This window comes from Rattus norvegicus, chromosome 12, assembly GCF_036323735.1.
Source record: "Rattus norvegicus strain BN/NHsdMcwi chromosome 12, GRCr8, whole genome shotgun sequence".
In the NCBI taxonomy this organism is placed as follows: domain Eukaryota; kingdom Metazoa; phylum Chordata; class Mammalia; order Rodentia; family Muridae; genus Rattus; species Rattus norvegicus.
The window spans coordinates 20,758,494-20,781,753 of NC_086030.1; the positions used below are offsets into that span (position 1 = coordinate 20,758,494).

General features: G+C 55.3%; 1 protein-coding gene and 1 long non-coding RNA gene across 4 annotated transcripts; one reads left to right on the forward strand and one right to left on the reverse strand.

Moving 5' to 3' along the window:
* Positions 1-872: 872 nt before the first annotated feature.
* On the forward strand, positions 873-21,844 carry Pdgfa (platelet derived growth factor subunit A). Of its 3 annotated transcripts, XM_039089107.2 has the most exons (9): positions 942-1,089; positions 1,875-2,072; positions 3,421-3,550; positions 4,872-4,968; positions 9,965-10,069; positions 12,225-12,412; positions 19,502-19,628; positions 20,069-20,138; positions 21,539-21,844. In XM_039089107.2, the coding sequence occupies exons 3-8, from the start codon at positions 3,488-3,490 to the stop codon at positions 20,122-20,124; spliced, it is 636 nt and encodes a 211-aa protein (XP_038945035.1). In that variant the 5' UTR covers positions 942-1,089; positions 1,875-2,072; positions 3,421-3,487; the 3' UTR covers positions 20,125-20,138; positions 21,539-21,844. The 3 variants fall into 3 exon arrangements, with proteins under 3 accessions (NP_036933.2, XP_038945035.1, XP_038945034.1); NM_012801.2 differs by lacking the exon at positions 20,069-20,138 and having other exon boundaries at positions 873-1,089; positions 21,539-21,795; XM_039089106.2 differs by lacking the exons at positions 942-1,089; positions 1,875-2,072; positions 20,069-20,138 and having other exon boundaries at positions 2,243-3,550.
* Positions 18,998-21,541, reverse strand: LOC134481161 (uncharacterized). Its single transcript, XR_010056481.1, has 2 exons — positions 19,872-21,541; positions 18,998-19,166 (listed from the first exon to the last, which is right to left on the reverse strand). It is a non-coding gene; the product is annotated as an uncharacterized LOC134481161 (long non-coding RNA).
* Positions 21,845-23,260: the final 1,416 nt, after the last annotated feature.

The window sequence follows — 23,260 nt, forward strand, 5'->3', positions numbered from 1 at the left end:
CGAGTGAACCGCCTAATAGCGGCTGGAAGTGAAACTCGAATCCCAGCCAGGAGAAAGCACGTGATTTCTCCTACCAGAAGGGATCACCGAGGCGCGGGCGGGACAGGTGCGGTGGCCTCAAGCGCATGCAACCCCCGCCAGCTCGGCTTGGTCTCTTGGTGTTCTTTGGAGGCCTGACACCCTCACACAACCCCTTCTCTAGAGGCTAAAATGAGGACAGTCGCGGGTCCCAAGGGAAGCCGAGGCATGGGTGTGTGTGTGTGTGTGTAGCCTGAGCCGGCGGGTCCTTTAGGCTTTTGACCACATGACTTAGCCAGTCCCAGTTTTCAGAGACCAGGAATCTTCTAAGAACCTGGAGGAACAGCATGGTGTGTGTGTGTGTGGGGGGGGGGGGGTGGAGGGGTTAGGGGTCATTGTCTCACATCAGAGTACCGGTAAGCTTAAGGGCCCATGCCCCAGTCCCCTTAGGCAGCTGGCGCTCGGCTGCACAAGCTCTTACCACCCTCGCGCGGCCGCTGTTGTTGTGGTCGCTATGACGACGGGTCGCGGTTTTATTTTTAATAGCGGTCGGCGATTAGAACGGTGCCTGCGCCCAGCTCCCTGTGGCTCCCGTGTCCCGGGCGGATGCATCCAGGCCTAGCTTCATTCTGGTCCCTGATGTCCCTTCGCATCTTCAGAATTCCTCCCGCCCCTCTTTGATTTCCAGCTGGGCGCCCCTGCTGCGCCAAGAGAGTAAGGGGAGAGAAAAGCACCGAACTAGGCGGGGTCCCCAGGAACCCGCAGCCTCCATGCGGAGGTGGTGGCCGGACGGGCGCGGCATCCCCTCAGCAATGCAACCCGATCTTCTTCCTGGATTTTCACATCGGGTCGTCGAACCGCAAAGAGGTGTCCTCTGGTCCTCTCTGCTTCTGAGAAGGGCTTGGCAGGACAGGACGCGTAGAACAATCGGGATAAAACGGTGAGGAACTCGACTCAGGTCCAGCGTGGTCCTGGTAGTCGCCGCCAGAAGCCATCCGGTGAATCTCCCTCTGCAGAGCAGCACAAAGTTTCACCAGAACGGACAAGGCCTGGGCTTTCTAAGACCTCGAGGTGAGGAACTTCTCGACGTTTTCCAGACTCCCTCTTTAGGCCAAGAGAGGGTGCCTCTGTATCTCCAGAGCATCCCGAGGTGCTAGGGCAGGGGCGTGGCGACGGGGCCCGCAGGCCTAAGGAAGTCTGTGGAACTGCTTTAGATTTGGGCTCCAAAGGTTCTCAGCAACCTACCCCCACCACACACACACACACACACACACACACACAGACACACACACAGACACACACACACACACCAGGTATTTGGGGCTAGGTGAGCCGCCCTCGTGGGGCCTTTCTAGCTCGACCTTTGAAATGCAGGAACCCGGGGGAGCTGGGGATGAAAGGCTCCTGCCCGGCTCTGCCTTTGTCTGGGGACAAAAGAGATTGGTGGGGGATTCGACCCGGGCTGGGTGCACGGGTTAATTCACATGAAAGGGAGTGAACTGGACGGGCGGGATTCTGTTGCACCCCTACCCATGGAGCGCGTCATAGAATCCAGAGCCCTAAGCTCTGTCTAGCTTTGGGATTTGAAAGGTCCACAATCCTCTAACTCCAATGCATGTCCAGAAGCTGACAGGTCTGGCCTTGCCGTCGGGTCACATCCCACCAGGAATCCATCTCTCTCAGTGGGAGAACCGTCCAGCCCTGATCAGACTTCTGTCCGCATGTGCCTTCCCCGCCACCCGGTCTGTACTGTGCCTTGGCCGGAGGTGGCGCTCTGCGCTCCCTTAGATTCCAAGGCAGAACCCAGGAGTTCCTCACCCGCGGCTTCTTTTCTATCTTTTCTTCTATCCCCTCAGCAACCCGTTCAGGGTGCGGCTGGGCCTTCTGCCAGGGGCTAAGGATCTGGAGGGTGCAGGGTGTCAAGGTGGCGATGAGGCAGGTGGCAGCCTCCTCCCTGACTCTAGCCTCGCTTCCACCTCCACACAAGAGTGCAAGTTCCTCAATCAGGTGTCCCAGGCTTTGGCTCTGGGGCGCGGGCGCGTGGCAGCCGTCAGGTGAGTGCCCTAGACGCGCCCCTAAACCAGCCCCGCCTCTTCGCAAAGACTCACTCCCCCTCCTTTTATGGAGAGGGGAAGGCTGGAGCACTGGATCCTTACAGTGGGAAGCGGCCCGAGAGCCGGGCGGGGGCCAAGCTGACTCTCATGCCCTTTTTGGCGCAGTAGCTCTGGGCGCTGCCCTTTACTGCCGCTGGGGCCCGAGAGAGAGGCGAGCCGGAGACAGCCGTGCTTCTGCAGCGGCCTCCTCCCCTCCCCGCCCGGTGCCGCAGGATTGCAGCTGGCACTGAAGGGTGGGCAAGCTCGAGGGAGGGGCGCTCCGGGAGCCCCGGCGCCTGTGGGCTCCGAGCCGCGGGCGCCGAGGTTGGATGGATTTAGCTGCCTGCGTGAGCGCGTGTGTGGCCACTGCAGTGGCGGCCGGGCCCGATCTGGCCCGCGAGACCCCTGAGCGCTTCCGAGGTGCGGGTCCCGGGCCCGGAATCCGGGGGAGGCGGGGGGCGGGGGCGGGGGAGGGGCGCGGTGGCGGCGCTATAACCCCCTCCCTGTCGCCGGCCGGCTCCACACGCGCGTCCTGCGGAGCCCGCTCAACTCCCGAAGCCCGGCCTGCCTGCGCCTTCTTCTCCACCTCCTCCTCTGGTCTTCCCGCGGCTGCTGCGGCGGCGGCAGCGGCGCCAGCTCGGCCCTCGGACCCGCACGGGCGGCGTAGCGAGGCCCCGGGCGGGTTGGCAGCTGCCAGTCGGCGCGGCCGCGGGAGCTGCCCGGCCCGGGCGGGCGGAGGGCGGAGCGCCGCGCCGTAGCCGAGGGCGCGCCGCGGAGGGGCGCACGCAGGCCGCCGGGCCGCGCCGTGCTGGGCCGCGCCGTGCCCGGCCCGGGGCGGCAGCGGCGAGAGGAAGGCCCGGGAACAGGCTCTCGGGGCTGCCAGGAGCCCACAGAGAGAAGCGAGGCCGTAGCTGGTACCCGGCCGAGGGTCCAGACAGGTGATCGGTGGTGCGGCGGGAGCTGCAGTCACGCTCCGTGGTCCCCTCCCGGGGCTGACGGCAGCAAATATGCGGATTTACCGGCCGGGTCGCTCCTAAAGCCAGCGACGGGGAGCGAGCGCGGCGGCGGCCAGCACGGGAACGCACCAAGGAAGAAGCCCAGCCCCCGCCCTCCGCCCCTTCCGTCCCCACCCCCTACCCGGCGGCCCAGGAGGCTCCCGGCGCGACTCTGTTCCTCCTCCTCCTCCTCCTCCTCGCTGCCTCTGCACTCGCAGCTCGCGCCGAGCGCGCTCCGCAGGCTCCCTGCTCTCCGCGCCACCCTCCTCCGGGCCGCGCTCCCTGAGGGATGGTACTGAATTTCGCCGCCACAGGAGCCCGGCTGGAGCGCCCGCCCCGCGGCCTCGCCTCCCTGCCGAGCTTCCAGCGCCTCGGGACGCGATGAGGACCTGGGCTTGCCTGCTGCTCCTCGGCTGCGGATACCTCGCCCATGCCCTGGCCGAGGTGGGTGCCACCCCCGCGCCTCTGTCCCCTCTGGGCTCCCTCGGCGCACGCCCCCCTCAGCTACCTGTTTCAAGCTCTGCAAAGAGCATTTCGATTTTGTCAGGGTGGTGTAATTTAAAAAAAAAAAATCCCAACTGGGTTCTATTTTCTGCCATGCCCAAGTGTGTCTGGTGAGTTTCCAGCGCGTTGCGTCGCTCCGCCTTGGAGGGGGACGGGGAGCCGCGAGGTGAACCCGTGGGCAGAAACTTCGGGGGGCTGTGGGTGCCTTTCCTGAAGGGGCAGCCCGAACGCAGCGGACAATGCAGTAACGGGGTGCGGACAGCGGGAAAAGGGGGTGTGTGTAAACTGACCGTGCCCTGGGAGGGGACTAGGGCGGGCAGTAAGGTAGACGAGGGTGCGGCTGAAGCCGGGGACTGGGCAGGGTGGGCAGCGCCCAGCCGCAGCCCCCAGTTCCCGGTCCCCAAACCCAGTCGGACGCAGGACTGGAGCAGTCTCCGCCCGCCCAGGGCCTGCTTACAGGTGGCTGAAGGAGGCAGCTGGGGCCGGGCCAGGCACCCGCGCCCTCCCACCGCCACCCCACCCCCCTACCCCCATTCCCCGGGAGCTTTGCCGTGATGAATGACTTTCCACAGCCCCTGTCGTGGGAACTTCGTGGTTGAGTCCTCCAGCGACCCTGACTCCCTTTAAAAAACCGGGAGGGAGAGTGGGGGAGGTTGAACGGTGGGGGTGGTCTGGGCAGGGACCGGAGAGGCGCGAGGTGGATATTTAACCCTTTGCGTTCCCTACAGCCTCTCAAGCCCCGATGGATTTGGGCGTCCTAGTCGGCTCTAGGGCCGTGACTGGGCCGGAGACGGGTGGGGCGACCGGGAGAGCGTGCTTGTGGGGTGGGGTGGGGGGAGCGAAGACCCTCACCTCTGCGGGCTCGGTTCAGGATTCCCAGAGTGAAATTGAACCCTCAGGCTAGGTTAAAGTGTTGAGGCTGCTGTGACTCCAGTCGTGGATGCGTGACGCATTTCGACCCTCTGTTTCTACATGTGGATTTAGCTATTAAACCAGAAACTCCTCCGACCCCTGGCTGCCCCCAGATACCCTGGGGAGGGCCAGAGCACGGCTGCTTTTTGCCTGAACATGTTAAGGCGGTGTCGGGGTGTTTTTACCAAGGTCAGAGAGATAGGAATAGTGTGGAGGACCTGGGGGGGTCCCACCTAGCCCCACCCGATCCTCTGGCTCTAGAGCCTGGCGAGGGTCGGGCCGGGCTGCGTGGCCCCTGGGGCCGGGCTGGAACCCCTGGGCGCGTCCTGACCGTGTGGTCTGCTTGCAGGAAGCCGAGATACCCCGGGAGTTGATCGAGCGACTGGCTCGAAGTCAGATCCACAGCATCCGGGACCTCCAGCGACTCTTGGAGATAGACTCCGTAGGTAAATCGCGCCCCTGCCTGCCCTGCCCTGGCTGCGAGGAGGGCGCGGGCGGCGGGGCGGGCAGGCTGCGCGAGGAACCGTACCCTGCGCTCGGCCGGGCCGGGCGCTGCGCAGGAGCGCACCGAAAGGTCAGACTCCACTCGCCGGCCATAAACGCCCAGGCGTATGAGTCAGGCGTTTCTCTTACAGTTGCCACTTTCTCTCTCCCAGCGGCAGCGGAGGGTTGCTTCGCTCGCCCGGGGGTTGTTTTTGCGTTTAAGGGAAACGCAGCGGGTGTGTCACTGAAAGTTCAGTTTTAGACTGTGCCGAAAGACCCTGCCAGGTGTGCGGACCAACGGCTGTGCCTCTGGCCCGGGAGCGCGGGAGGCGGCCGGGACAGAGCGTGGGGTTATGGTTGGTCTTCTCCTGGCGAGGACCCCCAGAGCGCTTGAGGATCTGGTCAGTCCCGGCCTTTTGTAAACTCCACTCCCTGGTGCCTCGATCGCCCGGGGCTGGGTCCCTGTGGTGGCCGCGGGAGGTCGATGTTTTTTCTCAACACCATCCTGTAAAAAGGCGCGCCTGGGACACTGGCGCTTGGGGCTATTTTGGGGGCTTCCCGCCTCAGGCCAGAGCCAAGCCACGTAGAAAACAATTTGTAAATGTAGGGTTGGATTAGACTCGGATCGACAAGGGCTAAAATAAGTGGGCATGGACTGGGATGGGAGAGGCAGTCCTCTGTGCTGGAGGACTTGGTCTCTTGTCTTTTGTGACCTTTTCAAAATGAACACTTAGCCTGGGTATCTTCTCTTCTCTTCTCTTCTCTTCTCTTCTCTTCTCTTCTCTTCTCTTCTCTTCTCTTCTCTTCTCTTCTCTTCCTCCCTCCGTTTCTCTCTCTCTCTCTCTCTCTCTCTCTCTCTCTCTCTCTCTCTCTCTCTCTCTCTCTCTTTCTCTCTCTCTGACACACTGGGATAAAATTTACCACCAGCTTTTTAAAAAAGGCCCCAGTGAGTTTGTCAGGAGGAACTAAAGGGCGCCAAAGTGAATTCTAAGTGACGATTTCCCCCTCCTAGCAAACTTTTCAGAAAGGGCGAGCGGTGAGAGAATTAAGTAAAATCACATGGTCTAGCCATTTTGAAATTTGTACCTAATTATGGTGGTGGAGAGGCCTGAACTGTTTTCTTTGCATGCCAAAACCATTTTTTAACAAGGCAGCCCCATGTCAGTAGTTTCTTGGCCCAGGAGATCCTGATCTGGAGTGGCAGGCCTAGGCTTTCTCTTGGAGATCCAGAGTTGGGTCAGGGAGGGTTCATCTGATCCCTTTTTGAGTAGGCCTGGGTGGAGGACTTGGCTGGGGTCACTGGGGGAATACTCCCAGAGTTTTTGCTGGCCCCCAAAGGCTTTGGAGAAGGCGGACTGCTTTCCTGTTTAAGCCAGGGCTGGGCCTCCTGCTGTCTGGATGTTGGGGGAAATGGGCCATTCACTTGCTGCAGGACCATTCTTATGCTGTTCTCTGCAGCCACACCTCCCCCACCCCCCACCATTAATGCTTTTAGCACCAAGCTTCTGTTCAGGTTAAGCTGGTGTGCCCAATGGGGGGGCTGGAGGCTCTGGGCTTGGGGCCTCCTTGGGAGGGTCCAGAGAGAAAAAAAACTGTCCAGGAGGGGGGCCCTGGAGGTTTCAAACCGCTTCTGTCTGAATGATGTGTGTGTGTGTGTGTGTGTGTGTGTTTAGGACATCCCCACACTCATTCTACCTGTCAGACATTTGGAGGGGTCTCCCTTGGAAACCTCTGAAAGCCAAGTGTGGATATAGCTTCTTCATCTTGAAGACAGGGCTGGAGGACCCCTTGTGACATCAACCCAAAGTGGGGTCTTCCTTACTTGGCTATCCCCCTGCTCTGGTATGGAAATTACCTGGAAACTCATCTTGGCTGGTTGGTTCACATTCTGTCTCTTGAAGTGAGGAGCCCTATGGCTCTGGCTGCTAGAGGAGCCTGCGGACAGCTGTGGTAGTCAGTATTAGAGTCAGCTGGAAGCGGTTCTCACTGGGACATCCCCAAGGATGGCCTCTCCAGGTGAATTCCTTCTGTCCCTATATCTAGGTTGCAGGCAGCAGAGAAAGGCTTAGGGGTGTCCCAGGCTCCCCAGCCAACTCCTCATCCAAGTGGGTGGGGCTTTGTGATTGGCACATGGCTTGTCTAGTGAGCTGGCAGCATCCCTGTTTTCCAGATGGGGAAACCCTGAAGGCATCTCCTCCCAACCTTGCAGCTCCTTGGCTGTGTGGCCCAGCTCCAAGGGTTGCAGGATTCCAGTACATTGCCAAGAATGTCCCTGAGCCCAGAGCATTCCATGGCAGAGTCAAGGAGCTCTAAGTGGTCTTTCCAGTGTGGCTTTTGGCTTCAGAGACCCAAGACCGACATGCGGCCTTGCTGTGAACTGCAGCTCAGAAGTTCAGGTCGACTGTGAGGGAGTGTGTGTGTGTGTGTGTGTGTGTGTGTGTGTTTGTGTGTTTGTGTGTGTGTTGTAACAGGAGCTTTGTTCTCTAGAACTGCTGGCCAGTTGCCCATGGGTCATTGAGTCACTGATACATAAAACATCCCATCCCAGGCGACTCACAATATTGTAGCCAGGACGGGGCTAGTGGACTATGTCTGTCCTTCCCTCTAGTAATCAGACATTGTCACTCACACATCTGCATAGGATAAAGGAGGTGATTTTGACCTGAGAGGGACCTAGTCACTGGTTCATGCTGGACTCACTTGTGTCACACAAGATAACATCCTTAAACTCCCGACGAATGCATCTGTCGCACATCGAAGATGCCACAGTGGTAGATCAGTAGTTGGCTTATGGCCGTTTGTTTATTTACTTATTTTAAAGCTGTGGTCTCACAGAGCCCAGGTGCTATAGCCTTCCACTCCCTTATGTAAGGCTTGAGGGATATCTTCTTGTCTCCGCTGGCATAGGAAGAGGTTTACCAACACTCATCACCATACTTCTTTAATGCAGTAATGGGGATGGAACCCAGGGTCTTGGGTGTTCTGGATCCTCTTTCAGATGAATGACATCAGCAGCCTGTTTTTGTTTCTTGAGAAGGGTGGCCTTGAACTTCCGATCTTTCTCTTATGCCACCGCACCTGACTCATGACCTAGCTTGATCTGGGGGGGGGGGGGGGCAGAAGGTGGGCTTGTCTGAGTAGGAGCTGTGGCCCGTTTCTATGGCTGAGTTTGTCTGCATTAAGTTCAGTCAGGAGTCATTGGGTTGGGGAATTGGACCTATTGAGCGCCGGACCTTGAAGGGTCCCAGCTTTCTTTTGGTCTTCATTTTTATTTTGGTTTTGTTTTTAGTTTTTTTGAGACTGGATCTTGTATGTCCCAGGCTGACTTTGAATTTACTTAGTATCTGAGGATGACCTTGAACTCTGAACTCTTCATCCTTCCTCCACCTCCTGAGTGAGGGGGGATTCACCATACCTTGCCTGTCTGATTTGTCCTGTCTTGTTCAGTTTTTCTGGACTCTAGTGCCCTGGCCTCTGCAAAGTCAGTGACACCTACTATGTGCATGTTGAGGCAAGCGAGGCATCAGCGGACCACAGTCGGCCCTCTCGCGGGCCCTGTGAGTGGATGGCCCATTCATTTCTTGTTGGATTGGTCATAGCGGGATGGTCATCATTAGGTCATGACTCACCATGTCACTTTTTTTGTGAAGAGATGCTTCTTTGTAACAGTTGGTTGATGGGAAATTTTTACTGCATGAGCAGTTCTGATCTTATTTTGGGTCTTAAAATAAAATCGGTGCCATTGGAACACTGAGTCATTTTAGATAGTTTTTTGGGCTCAGATTCATCGTTGACATTCACACCTTAGACGAGTCTTTGCTTTTTATCTTAAGTGTGTGGGTAGGAGACGTCTCAGGGTGGAGGAGGCTGGTTGTGGATGGTGTGGTACCTAGTAGGCTGTGTGTATCTCTCGCTAGGAGGGCTCTCCGATTGGGCAAAATGTCAATAAATGTTGGGACCCAAGGGAGATTGTTCAGGGGAGAGGGTCCCGGAGAAAAGTGGAGACGGAAGGAGGGGAGCTTTGCTTGAAGTTCTGCATGATATAGCCTGGGAAAGCCAGGTATAGATTAATTATATTTGAGGCTGATAATGTCTGCCCAGCATGTGGTGGGGCTCTTTTGTCCTCTTGTCCCCAGGAACTGCAGAACTTGGGGCACTGTAGCAGCCTCTTCCACTGTGATGGGCCAGCGTATCTCAGAGGCTGGGCTCTCCCAGCTGACCTTAAATCTGTCCTCAGTCTGTAACTCTACCTCTGCTGAGCACCTGGTGGCCCTCAAGGTGCGAACACTCCTTCAGGTGCTGCCGCCTGCCTCCTGTCTCCTTCTGTATGCCTTGCTCCCTTATTCACCTAGCCCTGGGGACTCTAGCCTCACTTCTCTCTCAGCCGCACCCCTTTGCTGTTTCTCATGGCCTCTGGCCCTCAGAGCAGGCTTATTTCAGGAACTTGTGGAGGTTGGCTTGCAGCCCGGTCTGGCGTTGCTTCCGATGCCCCTCAGAGGTTAGGGCATTTCATCAAAGCCTGCTTTACAAGAGGGAGGCGCGCTGTACACACACAACAGCAGGAGAGGCAGCCGCTCTTCCCCTCTTTGCTTCGTCGATAGTGGTGCTGCTCCAGAACTGGGCCCAGCTGGGTGGCCTTGGGACTTTCCTGACCCAGTACAGTCCTCCAAGGGTTTCCTTCAGAGTCGTAAGCGAGAGTACCTGAATGCCTTCCTGAGAGAACCTCAGAATCTCACAGGAGAGTGACGCTTTGGGGACATGCATACTGACAAGAGTCTAGGGAGTTGGTTGAAGGCACATCTGTAAACCCTGTATGCAAGCAGAGGGTCTGGGACTGGGGATTTGAACACTACCCCTTGTCCCACTCTGAAACCTACTGTATAAGCCTCAGTTAATTAGGTCCCAGGAGTATGGTACATACGTGTGGGCACTTTACCATATTTTTCTTTCTACTCTTAGGGGCTGAGGATGCCTTGGAGACAAACCTGAGAGCCCATGGGTCCCACACTGTTAAGCATGTGCCGGAGAAGCGGCCTGTGCCCATCCGCAGGAAGAGAAGTATTGGTGAGCATGGACGGCCATGTGGCAGCGGAAAGGGGCTGGTTCCCACTGGAGCTGTGAGGGCTTCCTGCTAACTCAAGGCCTTGGGTACAGCCACATATCCCTCCACTAAACAAAGGCTTCACTGGCCCCCTGCCCTCCGCATGGAGGCAGGCCTCTTTCTCTTCTATAGAGTGTCTCCTGCCTGGGAGTCTTGTGCCTGGGCCAAGAGTTTCCAGGAGGGGAACATTATAAATTCCTTAAGTGCCCAGTCTTGTCAGGACCTGTCTATAAGGAGGCTTCGTTGGAAAACGTGGCCGTGCTTAATTTTCAGTTCCTGATGTGAGCTCCAGCATGCTCTTGGGCTTCAGCTGCAGAATCCGGGTGCAGCCTGGAGTGTGCTGGGGCCCACACCTCTTTCAGAGACCCTACCTCTCTCACCTTTGACTCTGGGGTTCCACCTGACTCTCATTCTGGGGAAAAAAATTATATCCTCCCAAGACCTCTGCTCTTCATAGGGTGGAATTTCAGGTGTGATTCACCCTATCCTAGCTCAGATAAGGGGGCTGTCTGTGTACTGTTGAGGTACTGGCTGCTGTGTGAGCCTAGGCAAGTAGATCCCTCTCTCTGTGAGATTTAGTTACCAGTAAAAAGGTAGATTTTTATCGATTCCTAGCTACTGTCAGGGAACATTCCAGACATGAGAATAGATGGTAGCTTCCCAACCAGGCCTCAGCCATCCTGCTAGGACTGTAGAATCCCTACTGAGCTGAGGGGAACTGACTGCAAGCTAAGGTCCTTACATGAGACCCACTTAGAAGACTCTCTACAATGGCTGTCATAAGAAACGCAGAATGGCCGAGCCCCCCAGGAGCCCAGGCCAGTGTGCCCAGCCCAGTGTTTGGGCCCTCTGTATTGGAGGAACTCACATCTAGAAGGATAGTGCTGGCCCCTGAGGGCAGGGAGGAGTCTGGTCTCCATCCCAGCATTCATGCTTTCCCCTCTAACTCCCAGGGAGTGTGTGGACACCTGTGTATCTCCTCTGGAGTGCGCTGGCAGCTGCTGGTGTGCGTATCTCTTAGGTGTGGTTAACGCCCGCTGGTTAGCTGGCTTGCGTCTCCTTGGCCCATCACTCCTTCCGGCTCTGAGTCTAGAGTCAAGATACCCTTCAGTGTTGATAGGTAGGTTAGCAGAGACAATCAGTGGACAGGCCCCAGAGCCTTCCTGGTATCACAGCTACCTCTCTGCACATTGGCTCGTCCGAAAGACATTACCAGGCAGCAACTATATAAGGAGCAACAAGGTCTAGAGTTAAATGGGGTTAGTGAGGAAGGACTGCCTGAGGAGGAGAAGGGTGTGTGTCCCAGGGTCCTGAGGGGATTTCTTATCTGCTGTGCACACCCGGCAAGCAGATGGCCCCAGAATGGCTGTTCTCAGGGGGACAAACAAGTGTAGTTTTCTGGCTTTCATAACCAGGTCCATAGCCTTGGGCTATGTGGAGACCTGCTCCTCTGCTGCCCTACTTCTTGGCTTGCAAAGCAAGGAAGGGTATGAGGGATGGAAACAAGGGCCTGTGCATGTCAGGCTCTACTACTCAGCCCCAGCCCCTGCCCCTCACTGGGGGGCATTCTAGGCAGGGGCTCTACCACTGAGCCACGCCCCCAGCCCCTCACTGGGGGATTCTAAGCAGGGGCTCTACCACTGAGCCACGCCCCCAGCCCCTCCCTGGGGGATTCTAGGCAGGGGCTCTACCACTGAGCCACGCCCCCAGTCCTCACTGGGGGATTCTAGGCAGGGGCTCTACCACTGAGCCATGCCCCCAGCCCTCACTGGGGGATTCTAGGCAGGGGCTCTACCACCTTCATTTGGGGGTTCTAGGCATTCTACCCCTGAACCATTTTCCCAGCCCTCTTCACATTTTATTTTGAGATAAGACCTCCTTAGGTTGCCTAGGTTGGCCTAGAACTGTCTGTAGCTTTGTGAGTTTCAGCCCTGTACATTGAGAGGTCTATTGGCAACTAACATGTCCTTTCATACTGGGTGCTACTGTAGGGGTGGGTTCTATCTAGGTGCAGCCTAAGTGGGTATCTGTGGGTTGGGAGATTGGAGGCCATGTTTTTGTGTGCTACAGGTAGATTCCTAGTTTTTTTCTTACTTCTTGGTACTCTTACCTTTGCAGAGGAAGCCATTCCCGCAGTTTGCAAGACCAGGACGGTCATTTACGAGATACCTCGGAGCCAGGTGGACCCCACATCGGCCAACTTCTTGATCTGGCCCCCATGTGTGGAGGTGAAGCGCTGCACTGGCTGCTGTAACACCAGCAGCGTCAAGTGCCAGCCCTCAAGGGTCCACCACCGCAGTGTCAAGGTGAGTCCTGCCCCTTGTCATGGTCAGTCTCGCAAAAATGCCCTTGGGTTGATGGAACGGTTTCAGAAGCAGGGCAAAGCATGGCATGAGGCTTACGTACATGAGGCTCCGTACAGGCCAGGGGGCTGGCTTCAGTGACCCCCCCAGGAGTGACTGTGGGATACTCAGGGGTCACGCCGTGCTTCTGGTCCCATGTTGTGTCATAGGATAGCACTAGGTTGGGCACTGATGACCAGCCAAAGAAGGTAGTCAGTCCACCACAGTCCAGCTGGCTGAGCCAATGAGGTCACTCTGATTGCTTACAGGAGTGTGGGTGACTCAAGGGCAGATGTTTCACAGGAGTGCCCACCCTAGCACTGACGACTGACTGGAGAAAGTTGCATGTCTAGAACTTTCTCCCCTGCGCTGGCAAAGGCTGGCAAAGAGTCTTTCCTCTACAGCAGTTGTTACTAGTTAAATGTGTCTGTGGAGGGGTACTCACAGCTCTCTGAGTCTTCCCAGCTCCCTCTAAGAGGAACTAGCCACATAGTGCCATGAGAGATTTGTGGGGCCCATAATTTGCATGCATGGTCACTGTCTGCATAGGTGACAGTGGAACTTGAGTCTGTTCCCTTCTGGACCTCTGTGCCCTTCGGGGTTTGGTTGCTGGCTTCCCTGCTGAATGATGCAGGTTTAGTCCCTCTCTGGGCATGAGTCTTAAGAATATGATGGATAGCTGGTTGTCTTGTGCGTGTGCATTTCTGTGGTGTTGTCGCCAAGCCTGGAGCCTTTGACATCCCATCGTCAGTCAGAGCAGTGGTTCTTACTCTTCCTAACACTGCGGCCTCTTGTTGTGGTGACCCCCCCCCCCAACCGTAAAATGATTTCGTTGTTACTTCATAATGGTTACTGTTATGAATCTTAATGTAAATATCTGGTATACAGGATTTCTGATGCAAACTCCCCCCCCTGGGGGGGGGAGGGGGCGTCCAACAGGTTGAAGCCTTTTTGCTGAACGTGTAACCATTGGGTGGCTGAACGGGTGCAAGCAGTGGTATCTGGGCTCTCGACAGCTGAGGGGCTAGAATGCCTCCCTCTGAGGACAACATCTACTTCTGACACAGTCAGGCTTCTGTAGCCATGATACTTCGGGGGTGGGGAGGGGGGCGTTGCAGGGTCCCAAGAGTCATGTGTGAAGATTTCAGACCTCATTCTTCCATTCTAGTAAATCTGTCTTAACCCCCAACCCTGCCATGAACTTTGACCCCAGCAGAAGGCAGGTACCAGGAGAACACCTTTATTGGTAAGGACTTAGGCTCCGCACCTCCTTTGTGACCCACAGCCTAGGCATCTGTACTTAGAATTGACTTTGATGTTTGGCGCTTGGTCTTTGGAGAGCTCCAGGGAGAGCCGACTGAATAAACCCCACATATCTTTGCAGGCATCTTCACAAGTGGACACCAAAGCCATGGGCTTTCCCCAGGGTTCAGTGGACTCGTTTGGGATGCGCTCTAGTCTTGCCGTCCCCCCTCTGAGGTTGAGCAGGGTGTTGGCTTGCGGCAGGGACATGTTACCAGGAGTGGCTCAAGCACCCCGGTGGCCTGTGTCACCTGGACCAGTCCCAGCCTTTTCCTAGGCCCCGGGGTTACCATGGGATGGTAAATGGAGGAGTGTTTGGAAACCTGCCATCTTGTTCGTTTGGGTGATAGATTTGATCTAGAGTAGGCCTTTCTCTTTCTCAATCTGTCTGGCTTTGTTCCTTGCCTGCCTGCCATGGATTTCTGTAGTCTAGGCTGGCTTAGAACTTTGTAGCCCAGGCTGATGTTAAATTTGAGGTAATCCTTCCTCAGCCTCTTGCCTGGTGGGGTTATAAGAGCGAGCTATTACAATATGTGTTTAGGAATCGTTTTTTCCATGCTGGAAACACGGTCCAAGGGGTGGGTAGTGTGACCTGGTGTGTATGGGGGTTTTGACTTGGAGGTTTTCAGTCTCCAGCCTCTGTGACAGGAACGGTTCATTCCCACTGACACTGTTACTTACTGCTCCTTCCCTGTGCTGGATGGGACTCATCCAGAGTCCTGGTCAGTTGAAAGGGACCAATCTAGTCCTGGTTGGCCTAGGCTTTTCCTAGTCCATCGTTAAGTACCCACCCATATGCACCACCACTGCTGCCCACCCAGAGCTAGGAGGGGACATCCAGCTCCAGACACTGCAGGCTCTGGCAGGAGGGACAGAGAAGCAGTGGAACAGGAGCCCTATTGTGGATGCCAAGCCTGTAGTATTTGGGGTGGAGGCTGGTGCTAACCTGCGTGGAGGGAGATGGACCTAAAAGTCCCAGACTCTGGGTCAGCAGGGGTGGGGTTGATGATGAGGGCCACATCTATGTTCTAAGTGCCCTCAGCCTTGGTTCCAGTGTGTGTGTATGTGTGTGTGTGTGTGTGTGTGTGTGTGTGTGTGTGTTTCCTTCTTTGTAGTGCTGTGTGTTAAACCCAGAACTTCTCATTACAAGCAAACATTTACAACTGAGCCCCTCACTGGGGGATTCTGGGCAGGGGCTCTACCACTGAGCCACACCCCCATCCCCTCACTGGGGGATTCTAGGCAGGGGCTCTACCACTGAGCCACACCCCCATCCCCTCACTGGGGGATTCTAGGCAGAGGCTCTACCACTGAGCCACGCCCCCAGCCCCTCACTGGGGGATTCTAGGCAGGGGCTCTACCACTGAGCCACGCCCCCAGCCCCTCACTGGGGGATTCTAGGCAGGGGCTCTACCATGGAACCACGCCCCAGCCCCTCACTGGGGGATTCTAGGCAGAGGCTCTACCACTGAGCAACACTCCAGCCCCTCATTGGTGGATTCTAGGCATGGGCTCTACTACTAAGCCAAGCACCCAGCCCTCCATGGTTTTTATTGTGAGACACGGCTCAATTAACTCACTCAGGCTGATTTTGGACTCCCTGTGTAGCCTAGGCAGGCCTTGAACCCCTGCTTCAGTCTCTCAGTGGCTGGCTGGGATGATCCCTGAGCAGCCTAGGACCTTACCCTATTTGACCTGCTCTTTTCCTGCTGTGCTCAGCGTGTATCGCCTGACCTCAAGTGCTAGCCATGTTCTCCATACCTTGTTGTGGAGACTGGAGGAGTATGTCCTGTGGGCCTGCACAGTGGAGCAGAGCCCAGCCCATGGAGCGTTTAGCTTGGACAGAGGTGAGGCTTCTCCTGTCTACATTACATGGGGCTGCTCAAGGGTCAGGGGTTAGGGATGCCAAGGGGTCAGGCCAGCTCTGAGCCATCATTCGACCTGGCTGCAAAACTGGATGAGGAGGTTCCATTACTCCGTCTCCGACATGCAGGAAATGGGGCTCTGCTGGCTCAGGCTCCAGGCTTCTAGAAGGAAGGTTCCCCCAACTGGGGTTGAGTCTGGAGCTGTGTTTTAAGGAAAGTCCCAGCTGGGCTTCATCAGGTGGCTTGTGCAAAGATTTTAGAGAAGGTGACCTGGCAGGCTTTAGTCTTGAAGGAGCAAGTCTCATGGTCCCTCCTCTGCTGAGGGGCTTGAGGTCCAAGGATGCTGGAGCAGCATGGCAGAAAACACCCGAGATGGGCTCGATGCTTAGCAAGCTGTGAGCCTTCAGTCAGAGGGGATAGGGGGTCCCTCAGACTTTAAGATGTGTCACCGACTTCCCCCTTCCACGGGACACTTTGGGAGCCAGAGCCTAATGCCGTCTTGGTCAAATTAAAGCACTGTCCTGGGAAGGTCTCTGGGGCTGTGCTGTGAGGCCTTGCGGCCTTGCTCCTTTTAATTCTGCGTCATTAGAAAGCAGAGAAGAATGAGGGGCCTGGGCAAGTCATTCGCTTGCCAGCGCCTGGTTGCTCATCTAGTAAAAGAGGCTATAATCGGGTCCATGTGGCTGACCCGAAGGAGGGACTGTGCCCTGCGTTCCGCTCAGTCAGCAGTGGCTTTTATCATAGATGCCATTGTCCTGAGGCTTGGCGTAATAGGACAAGCCCCGCTTCCTTGCAGGGGAATGCCTGGATACTGGCCTGGCCAGGTGACGCTCTGGGTGGGACGTGAGGGAGCTCTGGAATGCGTGGGGCACAAGTGGGATTCCCGGGACGTTACCATCTCGTTTTTTCTATTTTCACGGAGACGGTTCTGAAAATTTACTATTCATAACATGTCCTTTGGAGAGAAAAATGTAGCCATTTCCTGGCCAGACAGAGGTGGCAGAGTGGCTGGAATCCTTGCATTCCCAAGGCAGGTGCTACTATAAACCACTGTTTGTTTCTGTCTGATAACCGTGGGCCTGTCTGGAAGAGTGGGGCTCCCCAGCTGGAACGCCTCAACACTTGATGTTCATGTAGGGGACCCCTAGGCTCAATGGAGAAAGTTTTATTGCCCTGCAGTCAGGGGGTTGGGTCTAGGATCGGCCCTCATGGGAAAATCTAAGGGTTGTGTCGGGCTGGAGGACTGCAGTTAAAAGACAAACCAAATTCCCTCCTGACAACCTGTGTTCAGGGCCTCATGACGCCCACCTGGTCCTGGCCACAGAGGGGCAGAGCACCCACCTGCTGGTGTCTGTGACCATGGTCTCTTTCAGGCCTGGGTTTACCTAGGCATCCTGGAAGTTTGCTGGATCACCAAAGACTATGAACATCTTTGGAGGTTGGGGACTGTGGCAAGGATGTGGCACCTCTGCCTACAGCTCCTCTTGGGACTGGCTGATGTTTTCCCTTTAGGAGAACTACTTTCTCCCCCACCCACCCCAGGGTCCTTGAAGGGAGGGACAGGGATTGCCCTTCTGTTCCCTGGGGTGGAGTGTGAGACCACCTATCTGAGCCTAGGGACCAGGATTGCAGTGCCTCTGGGGACATGATGACTTGTTGAACAGAGCTTGGGTGCTTAATTTTAATAAGGAGTCTTGTGCGAATATTGATTCCTTTTGAAGCGAACTCCTGTTGGGTGGCGGTGTCCCATTTCTAGGTGACTGTTTAATGTCGTGTCTTTTATTTGTTTTTGGATATGTGGTCTTAAAGCCAGCCTGGCCTGGAACTCAGTGTGTAGACTAGGCTAGACTTGAAGCAATCCTCCTGCCTTAGCCTGCTGAGTGCTGGGCTTCCGGGCCTGTCCCACCATACCCACTTTATCTCTGGGTGCCTCTGCAGAGGTAACTTTGCTCTTTTATGAGCTACCTGGGTGGGTGTGACCACTGTCCCCATTTCACAGGTCAGGTTGGAGGTATCTGGACAGCATAGCCGCACTCAGATGTCCCCACCCAGGCTGTCTGTGCACTCCACCAGAGCATTCTGAGAAAGACCCCTGGGCACCTAGTCCCCATGCTTACAGCTCTCAGGGCAAGACCCTCCTTGGCTTTCACTGTCCCTACTTTGCTGTCCCTCCTGCTTTCTGACATACCGAAACCTCCTGGGCTGGCCCTTGACCCCTGACCCCCTGGTCCCACGCCCTACCTGCTGAGCTCATACTTGGCAGACCGTGTTCACACCTGAGGCACCCATTCTACTTCACACGCCCGCTGGGCACCTGGCACCCTTTGCACCCATGTTAACCATTAATGTAGCCAAGTTGGTAGCCACAGCAGAGTCTGGCCGAGTCTGGTCCCCAGTACTCTGAAGTGGCTGCCTGACCTGGTACTGGTGCATGGCTGACCATTGCTTGGGTCTTCTTGGCTCCTGAGCATTGATACCCTTGGAAGAAGAGTGGGAAATGTTCCCCTGCCCAAAATCCCTCAGTCACTCTGGGCCAAGCACTGTCCCCATTATCGCATAGCACAAGGCTGCCACCGCTAGGTGCCCCAGGCTACCTGGGGTGGGTTCAGCACTGCTGTAGCCTCAGTTTCCCTGGTATATGGCGAGGTGTAAGGTTGCGATCCCTTAGGGCTGCTCTAGGAGTCGGACACGGATTTGGCACCGGTTGTATGCAGTTCTGCGGGGCTGGGAGGTTGGCCGTTCTCTAGCACATGTTCCAGGTGGCATCGAGGTTGGGACAAGCCGCCAACCACGCTCCCCGGGTCACCTCAGGAGAGGGCATGCTGTACCTGATTTTCCTTTTCTATCCATGGAGGTGACAATCCTGCCTCCTCACTGGCTGGCTGGTTAAATGAGCGCTGGTGTCTGGACTCCGAGGGAGGAGACCTGGAGGATTCTCTAATGCAGTGCCATGCTGGAACGGAGCAGGGCACATGCCTCCAGGCTGCCTCCTGGTGCAGCAGTTGATGGAGGCTGGGGGCGGGGGTGGGTTATGGAACTGCTGAATGGGTATGGTGTGTGTGTGTGGGGGTGGAGTTGTATTCCTCCATTGGGAGCTGTGTGCACCATTCACATGCATGTCTGTGTGGGGGCGGAGTTGGCACACTCATGACAGAGTGCTGCCGAGTGTGAGCCTGTAGTGCCCAGCACCTGGCGGGGACTATGGGAGGGCTTGCCTGGGTTCTAGAGTCTGGTGTGAAGTCTTTGGACGGCCTGGAGGTGTGTGTTGCTATCTCTCAGAGACCTTGAGTTGGGAGGGTCCCCTCCCTCAGCTTTGTCTCCAGCTGAGTTTCTGCTGTTTCTAGTCGAGGCTCCGCTTTCTTACTAACAACAGCACATGTAGCAGAGTAGTACTATGTTCTACCATCCTATGTCCAGTTCACCCTTTCTTTGCTGACGCTCTTCAGATCTTCTGGGCAGTTAGGAGTCTTCTGTAGTCCCAGCTCACCTCAGCACTCTGTTGCCAAAGGTGACCTTAAGTTCCTGGTCCTCCTGCCTCTACATCCTGAGTCCTGGGATTAACAAAACAGGCTTATGCTGCCACATTCATTCAGTTTATACGGGGCTGGGGATGGAACCGAGGGCTTTGTGGACACTGGGGAAGCACTTTGGTAACTGAGTCACATCCCCGGCTGTGTGGTTCAGGCTGACCTTGACCCTTTGGGCTGTTGGGTGTGGGGTGCAGCTGTTAGGCCTAACATCATTGGGGTTTATTTTGAACGAAGGCAGACCTGAGCTCAAGGGAAGATGCCTCGGGAAGGGTTAGCTATCTGAGTCCTGGTTTGGTGTGCACCAGGCAGGTCCCCTTGGGCACATAGCGTTGACACTGGCTTTGTTTCCTCGGCAGGTGGCCAAAGTGGAGTATGTCAGGAAGAAGCCAAAATTGAAAGAGGTCCAGGTGAGGTTAGAGGAGCACCTGGAGTGCGCATGCGCGACCTCCAACCTGAACCCAGACCATCGGGAGGAGGAGACGGGTGAGTGGCGAGCACTGTCTGTTTGCTTCGCGTGGGTCCTGAGGGATATGGGATGAGGGATCGGTCGCATTGGACCGAGCCAAGTCAGTCACAGAGCGATGGTAAAAGTTGATTGGTCTGGATTTCCCAGCTGTCTACACTGGCCCGTAGAGGAAACTGTCAGGGAAACTGTGCCTGCAGGGTACCCCATCCAGATGGGACAGTAGACCCTGAAGGTTAAGTGCCCTCGCCCAGGGTCTTTACCTTCATCCCGACCAGCATCCCTATACAGCACCAGCATTCAGGCAGCCCAAACGCAGAGATAGACCCAGAAGTGTCCAGGCGCCAGGGTGGATCGGGCTTTCGTTCTGAAAGATAAAACACCTTCAGTATTTATGGCTGTGGCTTCCCACTCCAGGCCCTCCGGAGGCCACTCACCTTCCCTGCCCTTTCCTTGACAGGAAGGCGTAGGGAATCAGGTAAAAAGCGGAAAAGAAAAAGGTTAAAACCCACCTAAGGCGGCCCGACCAGGTAGGCCCTGCCCGCTGGGTGAGCTGGGGGACTCCCTCGCAGTGCTGGGACACAATCAGACCAGCGAATCCAGCTTCCCATGGGCCCTGATTGGCTCAAGGTTCTGTGTGCTTCCGGGACTGCTGGGCCGGGTCTCCTCGCAGCTACAGCTTTGCCCTTCTCTTGGTCGTTGATTAGGCACCCTAATGCCCCATGGCGGGAAGGGTGGTTGCTTCTGGTGGAGTTACCTGGGGAGGCTACCCACTGCACTGACCAGTGAAAGGACTGAGGCTTTTACAGATGTTGAGGCTTGAGGAGGTTGAGTGGATCCGAAGAGCTAAGTGGCCAGGGCGTAACCTGCTTTTGTAACCAGTAGCAACATCAGGAGAAGGAGGTGGAGGTTAACGTTCTGTGTAAGACCAGGATGGGTAGTCCTTTGTACTTGACCCTGTGGATTCTGTCCTTAAAATTACCCTCAGGACCCACGGTGGCTGCTCTGGGATCCAAGAGTCCGGTCAGGTAGAGAAGGACTGTAGAGTCTCTTAGGGATACTTGTTCCAAACCCACCCTATGATGCTGTTTTTCCCCGGAAGTGTGGGGAATGTAGGTGGGGGTGTGCCATTTCCCAGACCTGTCCTGAGTGTCAGCTTGTCTGCCTCAGAGGGCTGGAGCCTGTCTGGCTGAGCCCTTCCTCCTGGCACATGGGACTTAGGGGCATCCAAGACAAACAGTTATTCTGGGCAAGAGAGTCCTCAGAGATAGGGTGTCTGAGAGCCCTGGCTCCCACAGGAGTGTGGCTGGGGATGCCTGTCTTGGGCATGTGTCTCCTTGGGCAGGTCGGCAGGGTTGTCCCATGTGCTCTGATGGGCCCACGGCTGACAGGGAACCCCTTCAAGTGAGAGGCAGGTGTTTCTGCGACTGCCCGTGTCCAGCTGGCAGCCTGTCTCCAGGCTGTGAAGGAAGGCACTGTTGGTTCAGTATGGAACTGGGAGGTATAGTTTTGTGATGATAGCTCGTATTTGATCACCAGCACCGTAATAGCCACAAAAAAAATCATTGCTCTGATTAGTCACAGAGACCCACATACAGGGTGGCTGGTTCTCCCTGACACTTCATGGCCCGAACTGCCAACCTCCCACAAGTACAGGCCTTAGGCTAGAAGAAAGAAAGATAGCGGGAAGGCCGAAAGGAACTTTCCATGCCTCATTTTCTCCATCTGTGCAATGGGAGCCATGGGTTCTTCTATGAAATGCAGCTAGCCTAGTACCAGTTCTTACATTGGGAAGATTTGATTACACTTAAACTGTGGAAAATTTGATTTTTTTTTTTAAATTACATATCACCTGCATGTATTAAGACATAAGTTGTCAAGCGGCCCTGTATCTGTGGTCATAGCTTCAACTCTTCCTGCCTTCCCACAGATGTGAGGTGAGATGAGCTGGCTGCCCTCTCCCGGGACACGGATGTACGTGGCGTGTGACATTCCTGAACATACTATGTATGGTGCTTCATTGCCAATGTGCGTGCAGTCTTTGTTCTCCTCCGTGAAAAACTGTGTCCGAGGACAAAGAGACAGTGTCCGTTTGTTCAGTGTGACATCAAAGCAAGTACTGTAGCACTCGGAGAGACAGTGAGAAAGCTTCCTTGTCACAGAGAGCGAAAACAAAACCACAAAAAAGAAAAAAAAAAAAAACAAAAAAATTAAAAAAGAAAAAAAAAAAACAAAACCACACCCAACAACAAAAAAACCCCACCAGAAGAAACAAAAAAAGACTGAAGCGGGCAACAGAAGGGCCGCCCTGCAGGACTGACCCTCGAGTGGTGGCTGATGTTGGCCACCACCCTGGATTCTGCCCGTGGGCACAGGTGCTTTTCGCCAAGGACGCCCAGAATGCTACCTGCCAGCTCTACTAGGTACAGGAACTGAACGAATGGGAGAAGCCCGCGGGCCTGGAAGCCACCGCCTGGACTGAGTCTGCCTGGGAACTTCCTGATGGCCTTACGTGGAATTTCTTTTTTCTTATCTTTTTCTTTTTTTTTTTTTCCTTTCCTTTTATTTTTTTACACCATGAAGTAATTGAGCTTCTCCTTTTTATTCTCTGCCTAGCCTTTTTTTTTTTTTTTTTTTAAATCTCTTGGATGACATTTTCGTTGATAACATGCACGAGGCTGCTGTAAGTTGGGACAGTGAGACGGTTATTTTTTTTTTCCTAGCCAAACTAATGAGGTGTATTAAAATAAATACCTACCTATACATCATTTCCGATGCGCCTCTGCCTTCCTTTAACATCTTCTAGCTTAGGTCATTTGAGAGAACTATGAGAATCGCTCAGTTTTGGGTCTCCCTCCACCCCTAGGGACCACCCTCCATTGCTAAACGGCTTCTGCGGCAGTGTGGAAACTCGACTAAGATTATTTTATAGTAAGCTGTTGGGTTTCACTGTTAACCAGAACTGTGTGTGTGTGTGTGTGGTTTCCTTGTTTTGGTTTGGTTTTGTAAAGGTGAACTTTGTATTTTTAATATTATCAGTTTATATACCTGAGAGCCTGCTATATATATATTTTTTTTATTTTGAACTAAAAGGAGAAAAAAAAATCAACGAACTTAATGCACATCAGATGCATCCTGTGGTCCTGTTTGTCTGGTTGCTTCCTGGAGTCGCTCCATTTACATGGTTGGTTTGAGGGTGTGACAACTTGGGGACCAGAGAATGGGGGCTGCCAAAGTGACAGCTGTCTGTCCTGGGCTTCTGAATGGGATGGGAACCGACCAGAGGGGACAATTCTGCCTGAAAGCTGGAGATCACCCTCTCTGGAGCTAGATGCCAATGAATGTCAGCCACCCATGAGCTGGGTACTAGTCACTGGATGTGTCAACACGGGCAGCTGGTGGCTCAATGGCCACATCAGAGGTCCCTGTTGCCCATAGGCTGTGCTTTCTCATGGAAAGAGAGGAATGTAGCAGCTCACCCTTACTGGTGCGTTCCGGGTGAACTTCATGGCTCAGAGGCTGGAAGGCTGCAATGCACGCCAGGCCTTTAGCCCTCCAGGCCCATCTATGGGAAGCCACTTGGTCCAGTGTTAGGTTCCTTCAATCAGGAGAGCCAGAAGCCCAGTGCTCATGGGAAATTCCACGATCTGTG

Coding starts and splice junctions, on each gene's coding strand:
- Pdgfa (XM_039089107.2), top strand. CDS start 3,488: ATGAGGACCTGGGCTTGCCTGCTGCTCCTCGGCTGCGGATACCTCGCC. Junction 4,969..9,964: donor CTTGGAGATAGACTCCGTAG/GTAAATCGCGCC, acceptor TTCTACTCTTAG/GGGCTGAGGATGCCTTGGAG. Junction 19,629..20,068: donor CCATCGGGAGGAGGAGACGG/GTGAGTGGCGAG, acceptor TTTCCTTGACAG/GAAGGCGTAGGGAATCAGGT.